Source organism: Emydura macquarii, unplaced genomic scaffold, assembly GCF_026122565.2.
Source record: "Emydura macquarii macquarii isolate MOO-44397 ecotype Brisbane River unplaced genomic scaffold, CSIRO-AGI_Emac_v2 contig_2205, whole genome shotgun sequence".
Classification (NCBI taxonomy): Eukaryota; Metazoa; Chordata; order Testudines; family Chelidae; genus Emydura; species Emydura macquarii.
In genome coordinates this window covers 22,013,736-22,035,390 of record NW_027132342.1, presented here as the reverse complement: position 1 = coordinate 22,035,390, position 21,655 = coordinate 22,013,736, and the positions used below count along the sequence as shown (strand labels likewise).

Here is a 21,655-nt window from a genome sequence, read left to right as displayed (position 1 = left end):
ATAAATGACCCAATGGGTGCAGCTGGGTGCTGAGCACTTGTGAAGATGTAGCCTGTTGTACATTCCATCTGGAGCCTCTGAACTATGGAACATAGAAAACTCAATTTGGAAGCTCCTATGAAGTTATGCAAACTAGGGAGGCCTCTGAGGGATCCAGTGAAGGCATTTACTAGGTCCTAACTGAAGGACTTCTCCAGTAAAATTAATTTGCCTGAAGTAATGAGTACCCCAGGAAAGTGCCTGCCTAAAGGCCTGATAGAACCTGCCTTGGAAGTTACAGTAAAGATGGAAGGACACACTTGTGCCATGTTAGATGGTGGATCCCAAGTGACTGTTGTCAGAGCCCTGTATGACAAGTTACTAAAACACCCATCCCCTCACTTCAAGGCCTAGCAGTATGGGGACTAAGCAGTTCTGACTTCCCTTGCTCCAGGTGCATCACCATTCAGCTGGAGTTTTCCCCTCATGTGACAGGAACATGAAGTGGACTCATTTGCTTTCGTTTGCTTGTATCCACAGAGGCATGACCACATGCCTATTCTCATTGGCACCAGCACCAACATGTTTAGACAACTTGCCAGGTTATTCCCCAAGAAGGGTGAAAAAGATTTTGTATGCTGTACATATACCTCATGATCAGGGATGCCTACTAGAAGGATTGAGAGGTTCTCCAATCCAGCGATGGACCTTAGGGAAGATATTGAAGTCTGGGGAGAAGCCCATAGTGATACCCCAGCTGGATCAGAATGTCTTGCAGAAGGCATTGCACATTGTGAAAAAGCAGTGAACAACTAGGTCATCCCAGTTGACTCTCCTGAGGAAGGAATACCAAGCGGTCTGTTCATGCAGACTGGGATATTCCCAGTATCTTCTGCAGTAGTAGATCAAGTCATAGGCCAAACCAAGAATGAGGTTTCCAGTGAGATTCTTGCACCTGTGAATATGACTCTAGTCTACATATACATAGCTGACACCACAGATGCAGCTACTAGTGATCTATGGCTAAACACCTAGAACTGAGTGTCTTTAACTTTTCAATCACTTGCACAGCAAAAATGGAAACAGCATTTGTGTCAGAAGATGTCCAAGAGATCTGACACGTTTTCCCTCCGTGACTGAGATGTAGGCTGTGTCAAGGGAGACAAACACCACATTCACTTGAATGAAAATAGACCCTTTTGGGAGAGGTCCAGGAGACCTCCTCCTGAAGATATGGAAGATATTATAAAAAGAAGAGTGGTCAAGTGTACATGTGCATTGGCTATCCAACCTTAAACAAGATGATGATTCTGTATCAATATATTATGCTATGAGTAGAGGAAGACCTTGACTGCCTGTTGGGAAGCAAATGGTTCTCTACTCTGTATCTCTGGAGTGGGTTCTATCAGAGTTCACCAGGATGCCACAAAGAATTTGAGGAGCATCTGCAACTTCTGGGAAGTTCATGTCTGTGACCATCTTCTCCATTAACTTCTGGAGAGTCATCTAGATGACCATATATTTGGGAAGAACTTAGAGGAACAGGAAACATATCTGCTGAAGCTCCTGGATTGCCTGCAGGCACATGACCTGAAACTGTCCCTGGACAAGTGTGTGTTCTTCCAGATTTCCATCAAATACATGGGCTGCACCATGACTGAACATGGGATATCCCTGGAATACAATAAAGTAAGTGTTTTGGCTACCTGGCCTTGACCATACAACATACAGAGCCGACAATCCTCCTTAGGATTCTGTAGATACTTCCATAGGCTTGTCAAGAACTATTTATTGATTGTGAGACCAACTGTATGAACTAACACAGGGGTATGCCCTTAGTAAATCAAAGGGGTTAGAAAAGAAGAAACCTAGAGGAAGTCTGAACACTTTGGACCCTAATGGGACTCCAGATGTGAGGAGGCATTCCAATAGATCAAGTACAGGTCCCTGGACTTGCAAATGCTGATCTCCTGAAGCCATACACATCGCACATAGGCTAGCTGGAGTAGCTTGGGGTAGCTGAGAAGGGGCATAAAAGAATGATCTTATCCACAAACTGGAGTTCAAGGTACTGACGTAGGTGGTAGTGGACAAGTTTCCTGACTACCTCTGTGGAGCCACGTTTCTGATACTTGGACAACAACCCATTGATCTATGTGCTAATTATTAATAAGTCTGATACCACAGAACACCAGTGGCTCTTTGCATTGTCCACCTTTTCTTAAGTCTTCAGTACCAGCCTGGTCTGAATAAGGCTGATTCCCTGTACTTATGACCTCGTCTACTGGATTAATGGGGGACTATTCTTGCACCTGGGGTAAAAGCCATGTGCCCTCCACTGGAGCAAACAGACCAACAAATGACTGCACATCCAGAGAGTGTGGTAGACCAGTTGGGAGTCCCTCCAGAAGTCATTTCTACAACCTATGCCCGCCTCATCAATTTGGATGTGATTTCTGTATAGCAGCTGAGCAAGTCTGCTTGAGAAGCTCAATATACTAACTCTACTTTTAGGGGAAACTTAATTTTTTTCAGTGGTTCTCAAACTTTTTGTATTCATGTCCTTTCACATAGAAAGCCTCTAAGTTTGGGCCCCATGTGCTCCCCACTCCCCCTTCACTCCTAACCCCTGCACTGTACCCTCTTCAGGCCTAACCCTTGCAAACCCCTCCTGCGCCCACCTGAGGAAGCAGACTTGCAAGCATGGAGTGCCTGGTATTGCTGCTTGCTCCCACCTTGAATGCTGTTCCTCCACGCACCCCTGGGGGCTGTGAGGGGTGGGGAGCAAGGAGCAACGTCAGGGCTCCCTGGATCCAGGTCACTTTCCTCATTTGCGTTGCTTAAGGGGAAACTAGAGAGCAGCAGCTCCTGATGCTCACCTCACAGCACTGCATAGACTTACCCTGTTGGGGCCCTGTTGAATGGGATACAACTAAGATGGCTGCCAGAGCCCTCTGACCCCATTCCCAGAGTGCTTGGAGTCAAAGGTGGGGAGAGAAGGAACTAGAAACCCCTGCTGGGACCAGTTAAGGAGGCTTCTGCATGGGATGATCTGGATGAGCAGTCCGTTGGACCAGTGTTAAGTCAGGGCTGCATAGCCCCACCAAATTAACTGTGGAAAGGGCAGCCTGATTTTAAAGAAAAGGTTTCTGTGCAGAAGCTGAGAGAGAGTCCCTGCTAAATTCCCAGTTCCCTGTTGAGAGTTCGTACTGCTTAGAGTCTTTAGCTGCATGGACCAGGCATCTCCAGCACTGCAGTGACCAGAATTCACCAGGGAAAGATTTGCCTAGCTACTGAGAGCCAGCCGAGAACAGAGGAGTCTGACTGGAGTCGAGAGGGGACCCTCCCCCAGCCAGAGGTGAAGAAAAACGTGATTTTTATTTAAAAGCAGGCCAGTGACCCAGCAATGAGGCCACAGCTGAACGTGCTGGGATTATCATTCACCTTGGGAAGGTGCCAGGGAGGGAAAAGTTTGTGAGTGTTAGGATGTAGGGAGTTGACTTAGTTATCAACACTGGCTAATTATTAGTTAACGTTTTTAATCCCTTCCTTCCTTAGGTCCTATTTTCCTCTCTCTCCTCCCTTGCCCCTGTTATATGGCTCTGTTTGGTGTGTATCATTCCTTTGACGTTTGATTTATTTACTTTATTGTCCCCAGTGTACTGGGCTTGGCACTCCTGGCCAGCTAGCAGCATGGTCATTGATTTCTCAAGGGACAATGCCTCTGGGCATTGATCTGGCACAGCCAGGAGTCACTTGAGGCATCATGTGCTAAGAAAAAGAACCCAGGACCTGATCCAAGTAAGAAGAGGGGAGCAGTTGCTCCAAATATTGGTGATAGCAAGCATAGGGACAATAGAGGGTTTAAGCCATGCCTGGGGGGAAGAAGGGCTACACAGCATTTTTATCACCATATAGTCAAGACCAGCTCTAAGCAGCATTAGATAATGACATGGCGATAAAACTCCCTGAACCCTTTGTAGGCTAGTGCTTCCATCGTAGCTAGCTCTGGTGGCCCTGGACTGATGCTGCAGCCATCAGTGGGAGATTTTCAGAAAGAGCTCAATGCAGGTACAGCCTTGCTCTATGAGATAAGAAGATAATAAAGCTTCGGGGTGGAGGCAAGAGAACAGGGAGTACTGATTTAATGAGAGCTCCTGTATCCCATTAGCATGTAAATGAAGTCCCTGTGGAGGCAATTTAACGTGGGTGGTAAAGGCCTAAAGATTAAACTGTTTGTGTAGTGTGTCAGGATGCAGATTGTTTAATCTCTGTAAAGTATGTTGGATCCTGAGTTGAAAGGCATTATAGAAGGCAAAGGACAATAATTTTTTTTAAGACCATAATGAGGAGATAAAAGTGGAGTATTTAGGACAACCTGGAAGTCCAAATTAGCATTGCTAGGTGGGAGACGAAGGATGCAGTTTTTCTCTCCCACTTCAGGGTACAAATAATTTCCATTGGCCTTTGGTGCAATCCTGTGCAGATACCACAACACTTCTCCCCTTCTAGCTTCTGCTAAGCTTTGTGCGCCAGAACTATACAGCAAAAAAGGATGGTCCAGTGGCTAGAGTTATAGTCTGGGACTCAGGAGATCCAGCCTTCTTCAATAGGCCACTTAATGTTTTCTGTGTCTCAGTTCCCCAGGTGTGTAATGGGGATAATAGCACTTCCCTACCTCACAGAGGTGTTGTGAGGATGAATACAGTAAAGATTGTGAAGATCTCAGTTACTACAGAAATGCAGGCCATGTAAGTACCCCTTAAATGGACAGAAGTGTGGGTGTTGCAGAGAGGAAGGTTTGAGGAGCTGCAGAAGTAATTATATGCTAGGTGGGAGTGAAGACCTTGTAGTGAGTTCTTGGGTGAGATAGTGGCATCGTCCTTTAGGAAACCCAATAGTGCCAACCCCACACACTCAAAAATCATGGGTCAGCCCTGCCAAAATCCTAAGGTTTTTTAAAAACAATAAAAGTAAAAAATTGAGGTTCATTTGCTTATTTTCTGCCTTTCTGAGCCTGTAGAGTTCACTTGCTTCACATTTCCATGCTTTTTTCTGCAACTATGTGGGTCAGAAACTAATGAAAGCTGATCTTCTCAGGCAGTCTCTTTATCCCAGAAACTGGGCTTTTAAGAAAAAACCCAGATATCACAAGAGTCGCAATAAAATGATGAAAGTTGAAACACTGGAAACCATTTCAGACAATTCTGGACGTTCTGCACTTTGGAGATGTCACTAACAGCGTTCAGAGGGGATGACTCCATCAAGGGCAATCATCCCAACGTTCTTGCAATTTGATGGCAGTATTTTAACCAGGGACCCTTGGCAGCCCCCTGCAGTATATCACTGCTTCACTGTGAGTTACTTGTATTCTATTTGGGGAGAATCAGGCTCCTTATTTAATTCTCAGAGTTGGTCTTCATACTTAGCCACAAGTTTCTGTCTGTCAGTTACTCTTTCTGTGCTTTGATTCCTTCCCTCCTCTTCTCTCTTCCCTTGTTCTTTTACCATCTTGTAGAACAAAGACCTGATTTGACACACACACACATGCTTTAAGGTGACTGTTTTCCCTTCTTAAAAACTGTGTGATAAATAGGGATGAAGGACCCAAACTTTGAATCCAGAAGCAGCATTTCTCAATGCTTGGGGGTGTTTGGATCTGGAGTCTTCTTTCAGGCCTACTACTATTTTGTAAAAATAGATACCAGCTCTTGGGTATTGCTGGGGACAGGGTCCACAGAAACATCAGTGTATTGAAAAGGAAATTACCAAAGGAAATTGCCAAAGACAAGGAGATGTTGAATCCTCCTTTTGAAATAAAACGTTAGTATAACAGAATGGCTTAAAGACACCTCTTTTTTGTCAGTTCTTTGCTGAGAGCTCTGGATTTCCACTGGCATTCTGCATGCTGAGGTGCTTACTGATCCACCCTGTTCACCCAAGTTAATTACTCTGAAACGTCTTTTGTGTATCCCACTGCAGGAAGACGGTACTACTAACCAAATACTTGCTCCTGTCCTGTCTGACAGAGGTGGGGCTCCCAGAGTTCAAATAACTCAACTCTGTGCCCTCTGACTTGTTTCCAGGTTGCCTATTCTCCAAGGAGGGACTTTTGCATTCTTGACTCCTTCTCTTGCCATGCTCTCCCTCCCTAATTGGAGATGCCCTCCGTGGACGCAGAATGCCAGCCAGGTGAATGTTACTTCACCGGAGTTCATCGAGGTCTGGCAGTCAAGGATACGAGAGGTAATCCCTGAGAGATGCTGCCAGAAGGGTAGTTATAAAAGCATGAGGAATGTCTGCTGAATGGGCCTTAAGGTATTGGGGAGGAAACATCTGTTTAACTACTGAATACAAGGTTACGTTCTAACTTTCAACTCTGCAGACATCTGTGATCTATAGACTTTGCCCATGAACTTGTCCTGAAGACTGAGGAAATAATACGGTAATATTTTATTTTCTGGGAGAACATATTTCATGTCAGGGCTGTTTGTGTGGTAAATTACCACCCCAGAGCCATCTGTGCTAGGGAACCCCTCCCTCCCCTCCCCCGTGGAGTTCCAATATGGGGGTGCTCCTCCCTTGTTGTGGCTTCCTAGAACAGCATCCTTCCTAGAACACCATCCTTCAGTAGCAGGGCTTCTTCAGCATGAGGAGATCCATAGAAAAGGATATACAGCCTAGAGTTGAATTAAGCTTTCTATGTAATCTCTATTGGGCTAGCTGGGGAGTAATACACCTTGCCCAGTCCCCAGCATTTTCCTCCATGCAGATCTCCACAGAGGGAGGAGTACACCCAGGAAGGTCCTTGCCTGTGTAATGATCTGGGAGATGTGATCCGGCCTGTTGTAGCTACCGGTCATGTTAACAGAACACGGAGCACACACATTCTCATAAACAAGAATAGCAGGCAAAGAGTATGGTCTGGTGGCTCAAGCATGGGGACGAGGGGTCAGGGCACTTGTGATCTTATCTCAGATCTGTCACTTAGTCACTGTTTGAGCAAGTTGCTTTAATCTCTCTGTGCCTCTATTTACCTACCTACTAGAGTGCTGTTTCACAGCACTTACATTTGTAAATAGAAATCCTGGATGAAAGCTTGTAGTATAGTGCAGATCGTTGGTATTACTGTCACTGTTGATCCAAGTAAATACAGTGCAGTCACAGGATAACTGTGTTTTCTTGCCTTTTCACTTCGGGCAGTTGTTTTCAACCATTTTTCATGTGTGGACCCCTAAAAAATTTCAGATGGGGGCGTAGACATAGACTGCAGACCCCCAGGGTCACAGACAACAGATTGAAAACCACTGATTATGGGGTTTGAGCCTCAAGGTGCTAAAGACTTCATCTCTCACTGAAGCCAGTGGGAGTTGAAGGCTGTCAGCACCTCAGACAATCAAGCCAAGGTACCTTGTAATTCATTGTTCACTTGTCTATTTAGTGATATTAGCTAATGTAACTAATAGCTCATATGTAGAGTATATAACAGTTGTGTATTTAAACAATGTTTACCAAGTGCACACAGGTTGTGTGGTGATGAATGTATCCCACAAGGGAAAGCAATATGCAGATAAAACAGAAACCTGGCCATCCTCATGCCCACTAGTCAGATCTCCTAATCTAACTACCAGTGTGCTGTAGCTCCTCGGCTGTTGTCTCCTGATTACCTGACCATGTTTTTGGTGTGGCCCAATTGATTCTGGTAATGAAAGAGTTTATTGTACCAGTCTGCCTGAGAATATATTTTCTACCTACACAGAGAAGCAGAAGGGACTTCCAGGTCGTCCAGCATTTTGAAATTTTAAATAGAAAACTTCATTTAATTTCTGGGTCCATCTGAAGATGCCCTTTGTTGCCCTGGCCAGTCCTCAGGAGGTCCGAGCACTGGCTTGTCATGTAGTCACTGGGCCTGACTCTGCCACCATTGGCTCATGTGAATCAGGGTTTGCAGGATCAGGGCCCTGATCAAGGCCTGACTAGAAACGGGTTAGGTGATTGCCTGTTCTTGATCCCCATGAGGTGCTTTGGCAGGCATGTGAAAATCCAACGCTAGAATGGTGGAGATGGTTGACCAGGACTAAGGTGCTGGAAGAGCTGGATTAGGGATGCTTGTACAGTATCCGACCCTTGCTCAATGCCAGTGGTAGTAATCACTACTTAATTATTTCCCCTTCTTAATGAACACTAACATGTACTCAAAAGTATTTAATAAAGGATGGGTGGATGCCAGGTTGACCTGTCCCTGTTTTCAGCTCTTGGGCTTTTCACAGTCACGCTCCCCTTGGCCAGCTGGCAATTAGGGAGATAGAATCATGGGAGGTAAGGCAGAAGATGGACAGTTAATGGGCCTCCGTTATTGTGTGAGTGCTGCCCTCCATATAAGGCTTGAGCCAACTCCCATTGAAATCAGTGGAAAGACTCCTACTGACTTCAGTGAAGGTTGAATCGGGCCCATAGAATGTTTTTGAGCCTACCTAATTCAAATGGACCAACTCAAAAGGAAACCCTTTAAATCTCTGCTCTCTTTCCCTCTGTTTTTCAGCTGCAGGGAGCCATCATGGTAGCTTCCTGTTTCCAAATCTTTGTTGGATTTTCTGGCCTGATTGGATTTCTGATGCGATTCATTGGTCCTTTGACTATTGCCCCAACCATAAGTTTGGTTGCACTGCCTCTCTTCAACTCTGCAGGAGATGAGGCTGGCTCACACTGGGGCATATCAGCCATGTAAGTAACACTTCACCTTGGCAAAGCTGGGGGCAGCATAATGGAATAAATTGTTTTAAATCTGAAATTGGATCAAATATTACAAGCTGGTGGGGAAATGACCTCTGGATTCTAAACACACTGTTAGTTAAGTGCTGACAGGAAACTGAGTGTTGCGTAAGACACTGATGGTAATACAGACCCTGCCTAAGGAGATTCTAGCCTTTACACACACCACACATACACACAACAAGCAAACAAAAAAGCATTTGATTTTTAAAATTCCACATCAGTAAACAAATTGTCACTTTTGTGTTGCATTTTCACTGTACAAATCCTCTGTCACAGTTATTAATAATATATATAGATATATAGCACACGTAAAAGTACATTATTATGGTTGCAAAGTCAAGCAGTTAGAAGTTAGGAAATACCAGAATTAAGGTTGCCTGTGCAACCTTAATTCAGCCCCATTGTTCATGTGCATTATGATAGTATTTAATTTACATGATCCTTGTGTGTACGTGAGTGGGTAGATGAGCTGATGGACTGCATGGGGGAGGCCTGATCACAATACTTGACCTGACCAAGGGCTACTGGAAGATCCCCCTCAAGCCGGAGTCAAAGTCTGGGATAAAACGCTGCTAATAGCCGACCGGTACTACTATCGGCACCCTTACAGCAGTTTGAAGGATGGACATTTGGTCGAGGCCTGTGGGACCTTCTGATGGTGAATAGCAGAGGCAGGAGGTCCCAGTAATGTAATTCTGCTAGGGGAAATTTCCTTAGCATCCCCTTCAAAGTCCTATTAAATTGCACCATCAGTCCATCTGTCTGGAGGTGATATACTGAGGTTTGGAGCTTCTTGATCCCGACTCTTACGCGAGGTGTGGGGGCTCCTAGGGAAGTGAAATTGGCCCCTTGGTCAGTGAGGAGTTCTCAGGGTAGACCCACCTGGGTGAAGATCTTTAAAAGTTCTGCTACAATGGTACGAGCAGTGGTATTCTTCAGGGGGATTGCCTCAGGGAAACATGTGACGTAGTTCATAACTACCAAAACATAGCGGAACCCCATGGTGCTCCTTTCCTGGGACCCTATCAGGTCCATGGTAACTCACTTGAAGGGGGTCCCCACCACAGGGAGAGGACCAGTGGGGCCTTCGTCACTCTGGCTGGGGCCTCCAGCTGGCATTCGGGGCAGGAAGCACAATAGTCTTGGACATCCCAGTAGATGCCTGGCCAAAAAAAAATCAGGTTAGGACCCGGGCCACGGTCTTCTCATGCCCAAGGTGGCTGGCAGTGGGAACATCATGGGCGGAGGCGTAGCATGTCCTGGCAATGACACTGGGGAACCACCAATTGGGTCCGAGGTTTGCGGGTTTGGGCATCACAATCGACCCAATACAGTCGATCTTGCCTGAGTTCGAACCAGGGCCAGTGCTCGGGCACACTATCCACATAGGTCATTTGTTCATAAGCTCGGCTCAGCATGGGGTCCTCCCTCTGGTCATGGCCAAAGTCAGTGGCCCGGTCTAGGATGGGTTCGTCTCCTCTTCCCAGATTAGTACATCCTCCTCCTGGATGTTTGGGACCTCTCTCTGGGCTGAGGGGTTAGCTGGGCTTGGTTCCTCCTGCTGTTTTGGCATCATCGGGGGGCTCTCTTTCCAAGGTTAGCCATGCAGAGTGGTTCTAGAGGCCCACATTTTCTTAACAGTTATTGGAATTCTGGCCAGTCCTGTCTGAGGATCACCAGGTATGGCAAGTCTGGAGCAATGATTACAGCCATCATCCAGGTCACACCATTGATCATTAGGGAGACCTGGACCATGGGGTAAGTCTTCATGTCTCCATGCACACACTGGAGATGAACTTGCCCTAGGACTTGGTTACCCATTGAGACCAGCCACCCTTGGTATCATGGTTTGTCCACATCTGGAGTCCACTAGGGCTCACAGTTGCCTCCCCTCAAGGTCTACAGGGATTGTCACTTTTGCGGTCGGTCATTGACGGGAGCGGCCCTCTCCAGTGTAGACTTCGCCGAATGAGCAGGCCTTTGTTGGGCCTTGACACTGTAGGGGTCCATCCTGGTTGTTGCCACAACCGGGGCCTCTGGCAGCCCAGAAGTCCTGCATCAGCCAGAGTGCTGCTTTCAAAGTGGGGGGCTTGTGTCGCAGGACCCAGGCTCTGCCCTGCAATCCCAATTGCCATAGGAGCTGCTGCTGCTCCTGAAACCGAGTGTCCTATTGTTTCCACTGATTCTTGACCCAGCTCGTCAGCATCTGGACCCATTCCATGGTGTCCTCTGTTGCCGTGGGGTGAGGAACCTGTGAAGGAGGGGGTCTTCTGGCTGCAGAAAGGACAGGTACGCCCAAACTGAAGGCTAGAGACTGTTTAGGAAGGCGCTGAAGGAAGCCCACCCAGTCTGAGGGTGCAGCCAACGGACTATATAGAGAGCTAATTCCCAGTTTTCAGCTCACCCACACAGGTGTGACCGAGAGGGGGTGTGGCCTCCCTCTGACACTGACAAGAAGGGGCAGGCCACCCTTTCTATATGTGGTGGAGAAAGCAGGCACTGCCCGCCCCCTTCTGTCTGTCAGGTTACAACCCCTCTTCCAGCTCCCTCAGAACCTCTGACTGAGGTTCTGGCTGCACTTTCTCCCATATCTCCTGATCTATGCTCACCCTACAAAGTTGCAGGACCTCCTCATCAACCTCTTCCTGGGCCTATTTCCATTCCCTTGTCATGTCTCCAGGCCGAGTTCCTCTGGGCAGTGCTCACTGATTCCTTAGGTGCCTTTGAGGAGCAGTGGGTGATATCCAGAGTTCTCTGCTTAATGGTCCCATCTGGTTCTCTGATTTTCAACCTATGACCTCACTCCTGTTCCTGTTTCTCCCCCTCCCAGCTTCTTGTCCACTCACTCACTTGTAACTTGGGCTTTGCATCTCCTCCCCCTGAGTTGAGAGGGAAGGCCTTTAGTTTTGGGCAGGTCTAGACCCCATCCCCCCTCACCAGTCCCAGATCTGCAAATAGTACATGCCTTCCAACTTCTGCAACCATTGTAGCAGGGGGTCCTATAGAAAACCATCTCCTTTACTGCACAGCCCTGATTCATCCCCAGAACAAGTTCATTCTGTGTACTGAATGAGGCTGGGTCCTATGGGAAAAACAATCAGTGATTATGTGACTGTAGGCTGTATCGTAATGCATATGCACTACAGAGCTGAAGAAAGGTTGCACAGGTAGCCTTACTGCTGGCATATCCTAACTTCTAAGTGCTTAAATTTGCAATTTTAATGTTTTAATATTCTGCCCTGACACAAAGGCCAAATTTCAAGTCCCTGCTCCAAAACATGGGGGTGCTAGTTGTTCAAAGAAAAGGTCTTTAAAACTTTTTAATATGGGTAAAACAACTTAGTTTCCTTAGCCTCGTGCTTGGAAATGGCTGATCTGCTTTGGCTGAAATTTTCCAAACATATGCACCCTGAGTCAGACAACCGGCATGGAAAACTTCAGCCTGAATGATTGTAGTTTGTTTTCAGTTGCTTATAAAACTTCGCCAGCCTTATAATAGGAAGTATTGGGTAACCTTAATAGGCAGTGCTACCAGCCTCACCTAAAATACCATTTCTCAAACAGTTCATAAACCTGCCAACAATTTTCATTGGTTCAAGTGCACAAAAGAAGTCAATGAACAAAAGGGCAGCTATGCTGGCTTCTGTAGCTTTAGAAACTTGGGTGATGGGAGAGAGTGTCTGTGAGAGCTTTCATGCCTAACCAGTTATTAAATGCTTTGATTCATCAGCTTTGATTGTATTGTGGCATATCTTTATATGATAACAGATATAGTGGTTCCCATATGTGCTTTAAATATCTTTCCTTACCTCAAGTGTTTTAGCTACGTTTTATCTCTTAGAAAACCTCTTCATCTCATTACATCTGTGCCCTTCATAATGCTTAGAATATTATTACATTTATTACAGTGACCCAGGCTAAACTAGCCTATGGCAACTGTGTGGAGAGGCAAGTCAAGACAAAAGAGATCATTTTAAATGCTTAGAACTTTATAAGGGAAAACATAAAGATTGCAGCAGAAACATAAATAATATAGAATATTACCAAGTACTGACTATTTATATTAATAAACTACAGTATAAGGTACCAACACATTAACCTTTGCGAGCTTGTACACACTATTCTTCCTTCCTTTGTGTAGTCAATACCAAATTCATCATTATTAATGAGAACAAAAGAAATGACTGAACAATATACCGTGTCATTTCAGAGAAGAATCCACTTTTCCTCTCTTTGGTTCTAAGTCCAGTTCCACTCTTGCTGTCCTATCCTTTGCGTCTCTTTGGCTTGAAGTGCTCCTTAGATTCAATGTTTCTGTGACTGTCCCTCTCATTGAGTTTTTTTCACAAGGGGGGTTTCTTCACCTAGTGGCTCTTACTTGTCCGTTAGGTGTCTTTGACCTGTGTTCTTTCAATAGATGTTCAAACAGTCATTCTCTGTGTTCATTTACTTTTGGTCCTTTGTGGGTGGGCTTCTCGTGTACTGTTTTCAGGATCTTTTTAATCTAACACAGCTTCTGATCAATTCCTTCCTCCACCAGTTATATTTCCTTTCAGTTCTTTCCCTGGATTCTCTCTCTCCAGTACAACTGTAGATTTTATTTCCCTCCACTTCCCTTCTCTAATAGTGTCTGCTCATTTACACACTTCTATTTTTTTTCTGCTTCTAATAACTTGAAATCTTTCCTAGTTTTTCCTCCTTCTCATTTCCCAGTCCCCTACTTTTATTCTCCTGGTCTTTTATTTTATCACCTCACCTCCTACCGAGCTCCAGTTCATCTGCTAACTCAGCAGCTAGATTTTTCTTCTTCCCTCTTTCTCCAACAGCTTGTCTCAACTGACTCTCCTTCCAACATCATCCAAGCCCATGCCACAGCTTGCATGACTGTTCCTTTGGCTATTCCCTTTCTAGGACAGAGTTCTATGCTGCTGCATCCCAGCTGCAGGCCCTAATAGCACCTTAATAACTCAAAACTGCCATAGGTGCCAGTTCTGGGGCTAGGTACTGTTTATCAACTCCCCACTGCTTCCTATGTGCAATAATCCCTTAATTTTACATACATCAAATTTGGGTATAAAAAACTGCCTGGCTCTTCAAAGGTTTAACTAACATGCAGTAATAAAATGTCTTCATTTGTCTTCCAGCATGTCCTATCTGCTCAGCATCTGTTTGATAAATATCTTTGTTCATTCTCATCTAATTGGGAAATTTATGGCCTGAAAGGTTGTATGCCCCACTGGAGAATTAGCTACATAAATCTAGCAGTGCAGGTCACGCTGCAGGAAACATCTACAAAGGGGAAACCCCATTAAATAGTCACAAATAAAGACCTAACAATGGGAAATCAAGCTAAAATCACTCTCTGAAGAAAAATGATAACAAGGTAGAATAGACAGGCACTTGGTTTTCATTCCTTTGCTTCTTTCAAAACAAGAACTTGCACAGATATTATTGAATCATCTGGGTGTCATGTCAGAACTGGGCCATACCTGCCTGTGGTGGAAAATTGAAAGCCTATGATTTCTCTCTTTACTGATCCTTTTCTCCTTGCTGTATGCGTTCACTCTACCATTTAAAAAAAAATTGACATCAAATAAACTTTGAATCATGAAACTAATGTCCTTTCCTTCTAGTGAAATTGAATAATAGTGGGGCCCAAGAATAGTTTCCTATATAGCCTGCCTGGACACAACCTATCTCTCTGTTCTTCCACTATTCTATTCAATATCACGTTTAAGCTTCTGGCAGATGCATCATACTCGGTGATTCGTTGTATGTAATTATATTTGGTTTTTGAGGCAAGAAAATCAGAATTAAATAAAAACTCAACAAAACTATATTTAAAATATAATGGAAGGCTTGTTTCAACCTCAACTTTGGTAGCTGTAAGTGTCTTCCCATGACACTAAGGGTATGTCTACACTAGGACTGGAAGGTGTAAGTTACATCTCCAGGTGATATACTCATGCTAAAAATAGAAGTGTAGCCATGGTGATGCAGCGGGGGTTGGCCATCTCATGTACGATCCTGTCTGAGACCCTAGGCAGGTATTTAGGCAGCTAGCCCCTCCCACTACTCATGCCACTGCAGCACTATACATCTATTTTTAGTGCGTTAGCTCAAATGGCTGGATGTCTCCTTGAGCTGGAATTTACACCTTTGAGCTCCAGTGCAGACATGCTTAGAGCCTTATTTTCAGAGGTGCTTTGAAATCAGTTGGAGCTGAAGATACTCAGAACTTTTCAAAATCAGGTCCTCTGAGTGTGAGAAAGCAAATGAGGCAGTTATTCTTTTGCTCAAATTCTTTCTTCTTTTTTTTTTTTGGTTTTATTCTAGGGCCGTTTTCTTCATAGTTCTGTTCTCTCAGTACCTGAAAAATGTGCCCTTGCCACTGCCATCTTGCCAGGGATCCAGGAAGTGCCACTTCTCTAAGGTCTACCTCTTCCAGATCTTCCCAGTGAGTTTTACCTTTTTTGGTCTTGGGTGATCAGATCTACTTTTACTAGAACTGGACTAGTTCACGTTCAGTTTACATACACAAATAATCCTAATCCTATTTATTTCCACTGGAGTCAGTAAGACTACTTGGGTGAGTAACTGCTCCCCATTGGGAGTAAGAGCTTCACAGTTTGTCTCCTACTATGTTTTGTATTTGGCTTAATCTGCTAGAAACCTATTTTTGTGGTAGAAATCCTGGAAGTGCAGGTGTTTTTAATCCTGGCCATTTAAATGCACAAAGATCATGCCATTTTTGCTACCCCACATAGTGAAAATAGGTGCCTCCTACTTCTTGACTCAGGATATCTGGTTACCATACTGTGGACACTAGCTCTTGCCAGTAATTGAGCCTGACTGCTGTATCCATAAACCAAGGGAACTTCTATTTCTTTCTAAAACAGTAGTCAGCAGCAGTTCATTTCCACGACTTTGCTCACAAGACTGATATTTTTTCCAAGTCAGAGTAATGACATAATGCCCTTCAGTGTAGCTAAGGATTCTGGGAGTGTCATGGAGTGCTGCCTGATGCAGCTTGAATCTAGGATACCACTGAGCCTCCTTACCCTTGCAGCTTGGGCTGACCTCCAACCATGCTTCTGCTGATGATAAAGAGCCAACCCCTCTGGCTCAGTTATCACCCAACATGACAGCAGGTGCCGCCACACACCCAACTGAGTTACATGAATACTCTGCCTGAGCAACTCATGTACCCACCATAGAGCAAGGCCAATTACCCCACAGTCCCCAAACTCTTCACTACAGGAGTGTACCCCAGGATTATACCATCTTGCACCGGATAAAGATTTGTTCAATACAAGCTCCTCCCCCTGATGCGGAGAGAATATGCACCAGCTCCTGTTAACCTGAGCTGAAAGCACCTAAACACTTGACTCAAAAACACACTTGTTAAGGTAAAACATTAAAAGGTTTATTAACTACAGAAAAATAGATTTTAAGTGATTATAAGTGTCAAGCATAAAGAGACTAGAAAGTTACCAAAGAAATAAAAATAAGCATGCAGCCTATATTCTATATTCCTGAACAGGATTTGTATTAGCAACATCTTAGATTGTCTGATGGTACAAGCAGGCTTACAGTTCCTTGTTTCACAACTGCCTTGCAGCCTGGGTCCCCCACCTCCTCCATTCAAAAGTCTTTTGTGTTTCAGATGTTTCTTCAGGTATTGAGTTGTGGGGGAATGAAGACAAGTGATGATGTCACTACCCTTTTTTTATAGTCTGTTCCAGCTTGCGGGAACAATTGATGCTCATGAGCTGGGGTTGCCACTCTTATTGATCAAAGACTGTTCATTGCCTATGTGCTTCTCTCTGTGAAGTCTTCACTGTAAATAGTCCCTGTTAATGGATTCTTTCTTTGTATGGGCGAGGGAGAGCCATCAACGCTGTCTGGCCACTCCACTGTTGTGCCTGAAAAGCTGTTGGTGTGGGAGTTTCCCACCTCTCAACATATTCTAGTAGCATATCCCATAATATTTTATAACTTCACATAGTATGGTAGCACATACAATCCAACAAGATATTAATGTCCAGCAGATCAAGGCTTTTAAAATAATACACAAGGCATGCTTTGCTCAGAACATATCATAATTGTATGACAGTGATACTAGGAAAGCTCTGGGGTATTGCTTTCAGACACAGAATGTCACAGGGAGTCTGTTCCAAGGTGATGATGATAAGCAGGGCTAGTAATCACTTGCCAGTATTCACTGCTACTTCCAACAACACTGTCTGGATAATAGGGAAAATTGGATTCTCCAGTGAAGCTTCTAAATCAGTCAGAAAACTGCATGGGGGAGACTATCATGTCCCCTTCATCTTATTGAATGAATGAGCAAATGGAGTGGGAGAGAATACGCTTTCAGAATGCAATGGGGCATTGTTTGTCTGTACTGCAGAAGGCAGAGTACTTTTATCATGGAAATGAGGTTGGCCATTAATCAGAATTCACTTTCTTATGTGAACCCTATAGGTTCTTCTTGGTCTTGCCATTACTTGGCTGGTATGTTTTGCACTCACTGTTACCAATGTCTTCCCCTCGGACCCTGCAGTTTATGGTTATCTAGCTCGGACTGACATCAAAGGTGACGTTCTGTCTCAAGCACCCTGGTTCCGGTTCCCTTACCCAGGTATAGTTGTAGCATGTTGCAAATTATTTACTATTCCTTCTCATTGTTTTTCCCAGTTTTGCTTTGTGTGTGTGATTTTGCTTTTAATGATCTTGAATGACATGAGAGGACATTGAGGGACCCAAATGGCAAGCTCAGGTGGGGCCAGCCCAGAAGCAGAGGCCAACACTTAGAAAAGTCACTAGTGATTCACTTTAATGGATTTACAGCAAAACTAGCCCCAATTATCCAACTTTTTTTCCTTTTAATTTGCAGGCCAATGGGGAGTTCCAACAATCAGCTTGGCTGGGATATTTGGCATCATAGCTGGAGTGATTTCCTCCATGGTGGAGTCAGTAGGTGATTACTATGCCTGTGCCCGACTATCTGGTGCCCCACCCCCTCCGAAACACGCTATCAACCGTGGAATTGGAGTTGAGGGAATTGGCTGTCTTCTGGCTGGAGCGTGGGGAACAGGGAATGGCACCACTTCTTACAGTGAGAACGTTGGCGCTCTGGGAATCACCCGGGTAAGATTTACTACAGTGCCATCAGCCCACAGCAATGGAGTGCTGGCTTTGGTGACCAGTATGGAAAAGTGCAATAGTTTTCCAAGACTGGCTACACTTATGGTTTTTATAAATATATTACACACATTTACAACAGGCCTTATGCTGGGTCTCTGCAGTGATCTCAGTCCATCTCAAAAGTACAAATGTCTTCGTCGCAAAAAACACTACCCCATTTATTTCTAACTGGCATTCAGAGGCTGCCTCAGTGAGCTCAAGGATCAAATGGGCCGTTGTGACCTGAACTATCATTCCACTCCTAGAGATGGGGGTTCCTCCAATTTGGGGAAGGCACGTCACTGGTGTTGTACACGAGATGCATACCTGGCATTTATCCCCTCTGCACCCCTTCTGGGCATAAAGAGAGGCCTTCGCTTTGTGAAGCTGGCAATCTGGGACCTTCCCTGAGTGCCAAATTCAACCAAATTGTTATAGCAAAAAAATGGAAATAAGAAATATGTCATCTTAGAGCTAAGCAATGACGGGGTTATGACAGGGGGCACACTTCTTGATAACTATAAATGTGAGGCCATATGTTAAGCATTTTTAATCATTATGAAGTTACACTGTTTTCTGAATGTTTTACTGCCATTCTTAAAGAGTGACAAGGTGGGTGAGGTAATATCTTTTATTGGACCAACTTCTGTTAGAGAGAGAGACAAGCTTTCAAGCCACACAGAGCTCTTCTTCAGGTCTGGGAAAAGTACTTCGAGTGTCACTACTGTTCCCTTGCATTTAGTTGTGATGCTAAGAGTACCTTTCCCTGATCTGAAGAAAAGCTCTGTGTGGCTACAAAGCTTATCGCTCTCACCAAAATAAATTGGTCCAATACAAGTTATACCTCACCCACCTTGTCTCCCTAATAACCTGGGACTGACACAGCTACAACTAAACTGCATTCTTAAAGTGAAATTAAACTCATTTTGTGTATATAAACGGTCAGCTCTGAGCTATTCAGAAAATTATGGGATTGGTACATCTGATAGCCAACCAGAAAGCTCTGGTTGTAGTGAACTCTCTTAAATCATTCATAAACAAATGTATGTAATGTTGTCAGCAGGGGTGCATAGAGGAAGTGGAGGCAAAAGTTGGCCAGTCACAGACTAATTTATTTCACTGTATTTTATAAACCTCATGAAGAATCATCATTTCCACAGATACCAGCGGCTGGTTGTTTTCAGCACAGCTGGTATGTGGGCACGTGCATGGACAGCAGTCTGTTCTGTAACCCGGTGTACGCTGTAAATAGATGGTCACTGCAGTGATGTTTCCTATGCATTGGCTAAGGATTCATTAAATGTGTGATTTGTGCTTACATTGTACATATGGGATATGAACCTCTTTGAAAATGTATACAAATGTACTTAAAATATTATCAAGTAGCCCACTTTCCCTCTCATCATGACCATTATCTAGCTTCGGTGCAGTAATGTCAGCCCTTCTGAGTTAGGGTAGAAACTTCCTTTGGGATCCTATCTCTTGTCAGTTTACTCAGTTCCACAAATTTTGAGGACCAGTTTAGTTTCGAGTTCCCCAGAAACCGTACTCTGGAACCACTTGGGACGCAGCCAGTCAGGACTCTGCTTCAGAGTCTGCCCCCTCGGGTCTCCACACACTAGTGCAACCACCTCCTGACTCTGGTCTTGCCGAGTTCAGCACCCCTACTCTGTGCGAGCTGCCCTTAAGAGTTCCCCTTGGCTGGGACTCTGGGGAGCCCTACATGTCCCCAAAGGGGCCATGCACCCTGCCTTGCAGTCAGAAGCGATACACAGCCAGTGTGGAAGTCAGAAGGGTTTCATAGTTCTCAGGATCACAGCATAGAAAGACTTTGTTAGCAGCTTACTTAGAAGTTATAGCAGCGACCATCCGGAGAGCCCCCATTCTCTGGCCCTATTCCCCCTGATCCCTTCACGGGGGACTTCCACCCAGCCACCCACAGACCTATCCCATTGCCCCTTCCCAGTCCTTTGTCTCCTTCCCAGGCAAAGTGACCACTCCTCCTTCCACCCTCCAGGGCCTCTGCAGTGATTACACACCCAGGACCCATCACTGAAATACATGAGTAACATATGGGGGAAACTGAGGTGCGCGCACAACACTCATAGAACACTCCAACATACCTTCACTTCATCACACGAGCCTGATACAAAATTTATGAAGTCCATAGAAAAACTCCTATTGACCTCAGTGGGAGTTGGATCAGCCCTTAAAGCATATTTTGAATTTTGTTTTTTATGTGTTTATCACTTCACAGGAAATATATCTTTCAGTAATAAATATAGAAACAAGATATAATTTCTAGCAAAGCATAAATGGCATATCAGAGTCTTGATGAAGACCTCAGAATCACCTTGCAAACAAGATACATTTTCATCCCATTAAAATATTAACTTAAGCAAGATAATTGGTCTTCCTTTTCTTTTCCTGATATTATTGAAACAGGCTGTGAACTACAGGTTTTGGAATCAAACACTCAGACTCATGGTACCAGTGAAGTAGATTGTTGACCTTGGTGTCAGCGTCATTCACAGTATGATTTGTCACCAAAGTATATTAAAAATATTAGGTTTCACCATAATCCTAGTGTGAGTGGGGTGCCTGGATGGGCCACACTAAGTGCTGAAATAGGGCAGACAATCCCTAAAACTCATGGTTTATTCTATACTTAGATTTACCAAGCCAGTAACAAAACAGCTTTTGCAATACCAATACTTGTTCTGGTTAACAAGAAGCCAAATAAAATTCCCTTTAGGCATCCCAGCCCTTGGTTCCCATCTAGACAGCTAAGTCTAATACAGCGAGGGGTTACTGAAAACCTGGTTCACCATATGTGAGGTTCACCAATTCCAAAGGACTGGACACTTATCATTAGGTCAATGAGAGTCTCCGATCTTACCCAATAATCACACTGATGCCAATCCTTTAGTAACTGAAAACTAAAAGTTTAATAATAAAAGGAAAAAGCAAGAAGAGAGTTGCAAATGGTTAAAAGATCAATATATATACAAATCTGTGTAAAGTCTTTAGGTCAGTTTCATAGCAGAGCTGGTGAGGCTGCTGATTTGTAAAAGTCTTTCTGGAATCAATTTAAAGGGGTATAGTCCAATAGGCAGTCCAGGTATAGAGTCTGTTTGAGTCCTTCCATGCATTTTCCAGGGTATTCCAAATAATTAGTTGGAAGATCTCTGTCTTACAACTTAAACTTTCCCTATTCAAAGTTTAAGCAGACTAGAGATGAAAGGATCAAGCCCGAAGCTTTCCTTTGTAGCTCTTCTAGCAGGCTGACAAGCCTCCTCACAAAAATTGCCACAGAAAGGCCGTTGACCTGAGAAAGAATGGATTATGCAGATCTTTGCTTTGAATCTAATCTTCTATTTCCTGTGCATACACAGGTAAACTAGTTACATTCATTCACATAAGGCAATTAGCCGGTACTTCATTATAGCATAGATAGTTAAGATGAAGACAATATAGATAATATTATTAGTTTCTTGCAGGAACTCACATCTTTGATTAAGGTTACTTGGAAACAGTTGCATACATAATTAAGGCAATTAAGACTTAAAAGGGAATTAACATCTATAGACTAATCTGGTTATTTCGTTAAACTTCTAACAAGTAATAGGTAAACACAGACAAATACACTTAGCATCTACCCTTGGATTCTTATCAATACAAAGTGAATGAGTTGGTGATTGATACACTAATA

General features: G+C 44.2%; 1 protein-coding gene across 1 annotated transcript in view; it reads left to right on the top strand.

Annotated features, from left to right (window-relative positions):
* The window catches only part of LOC137160517 (solute carrier family 23 member 1-like), a 50,470-nt gene that overhangs the window by 18,014 nt on the left and 10,801 nt on the right, over window positions 1–21,655 (top strand). Inside the window, exons 4-8 of the mRNA XM_067559087.1 lie at window positions 6,066–6,225; window positions 8,522–8,703; window positions 15,091–15,211; window positions 17,242–17,398; window positions 17,654–17,907. Coding sequence (XP_067415188.1) covers window positions 6,066–6,225; window positions 8,522–8,703; window positions 15,091–15,211; window positions 17,242–17,398; window positions 17,654–17,907 — 874 coding nt within the window. The remainder of the gene's footprint in view (window positions 1–6,065; window positions 6,226–8,521; window positions 8,704–15,090; window positions 15,212–17,241; window positions 17,399–17,653; window positions 17,908–21,655) is intronic.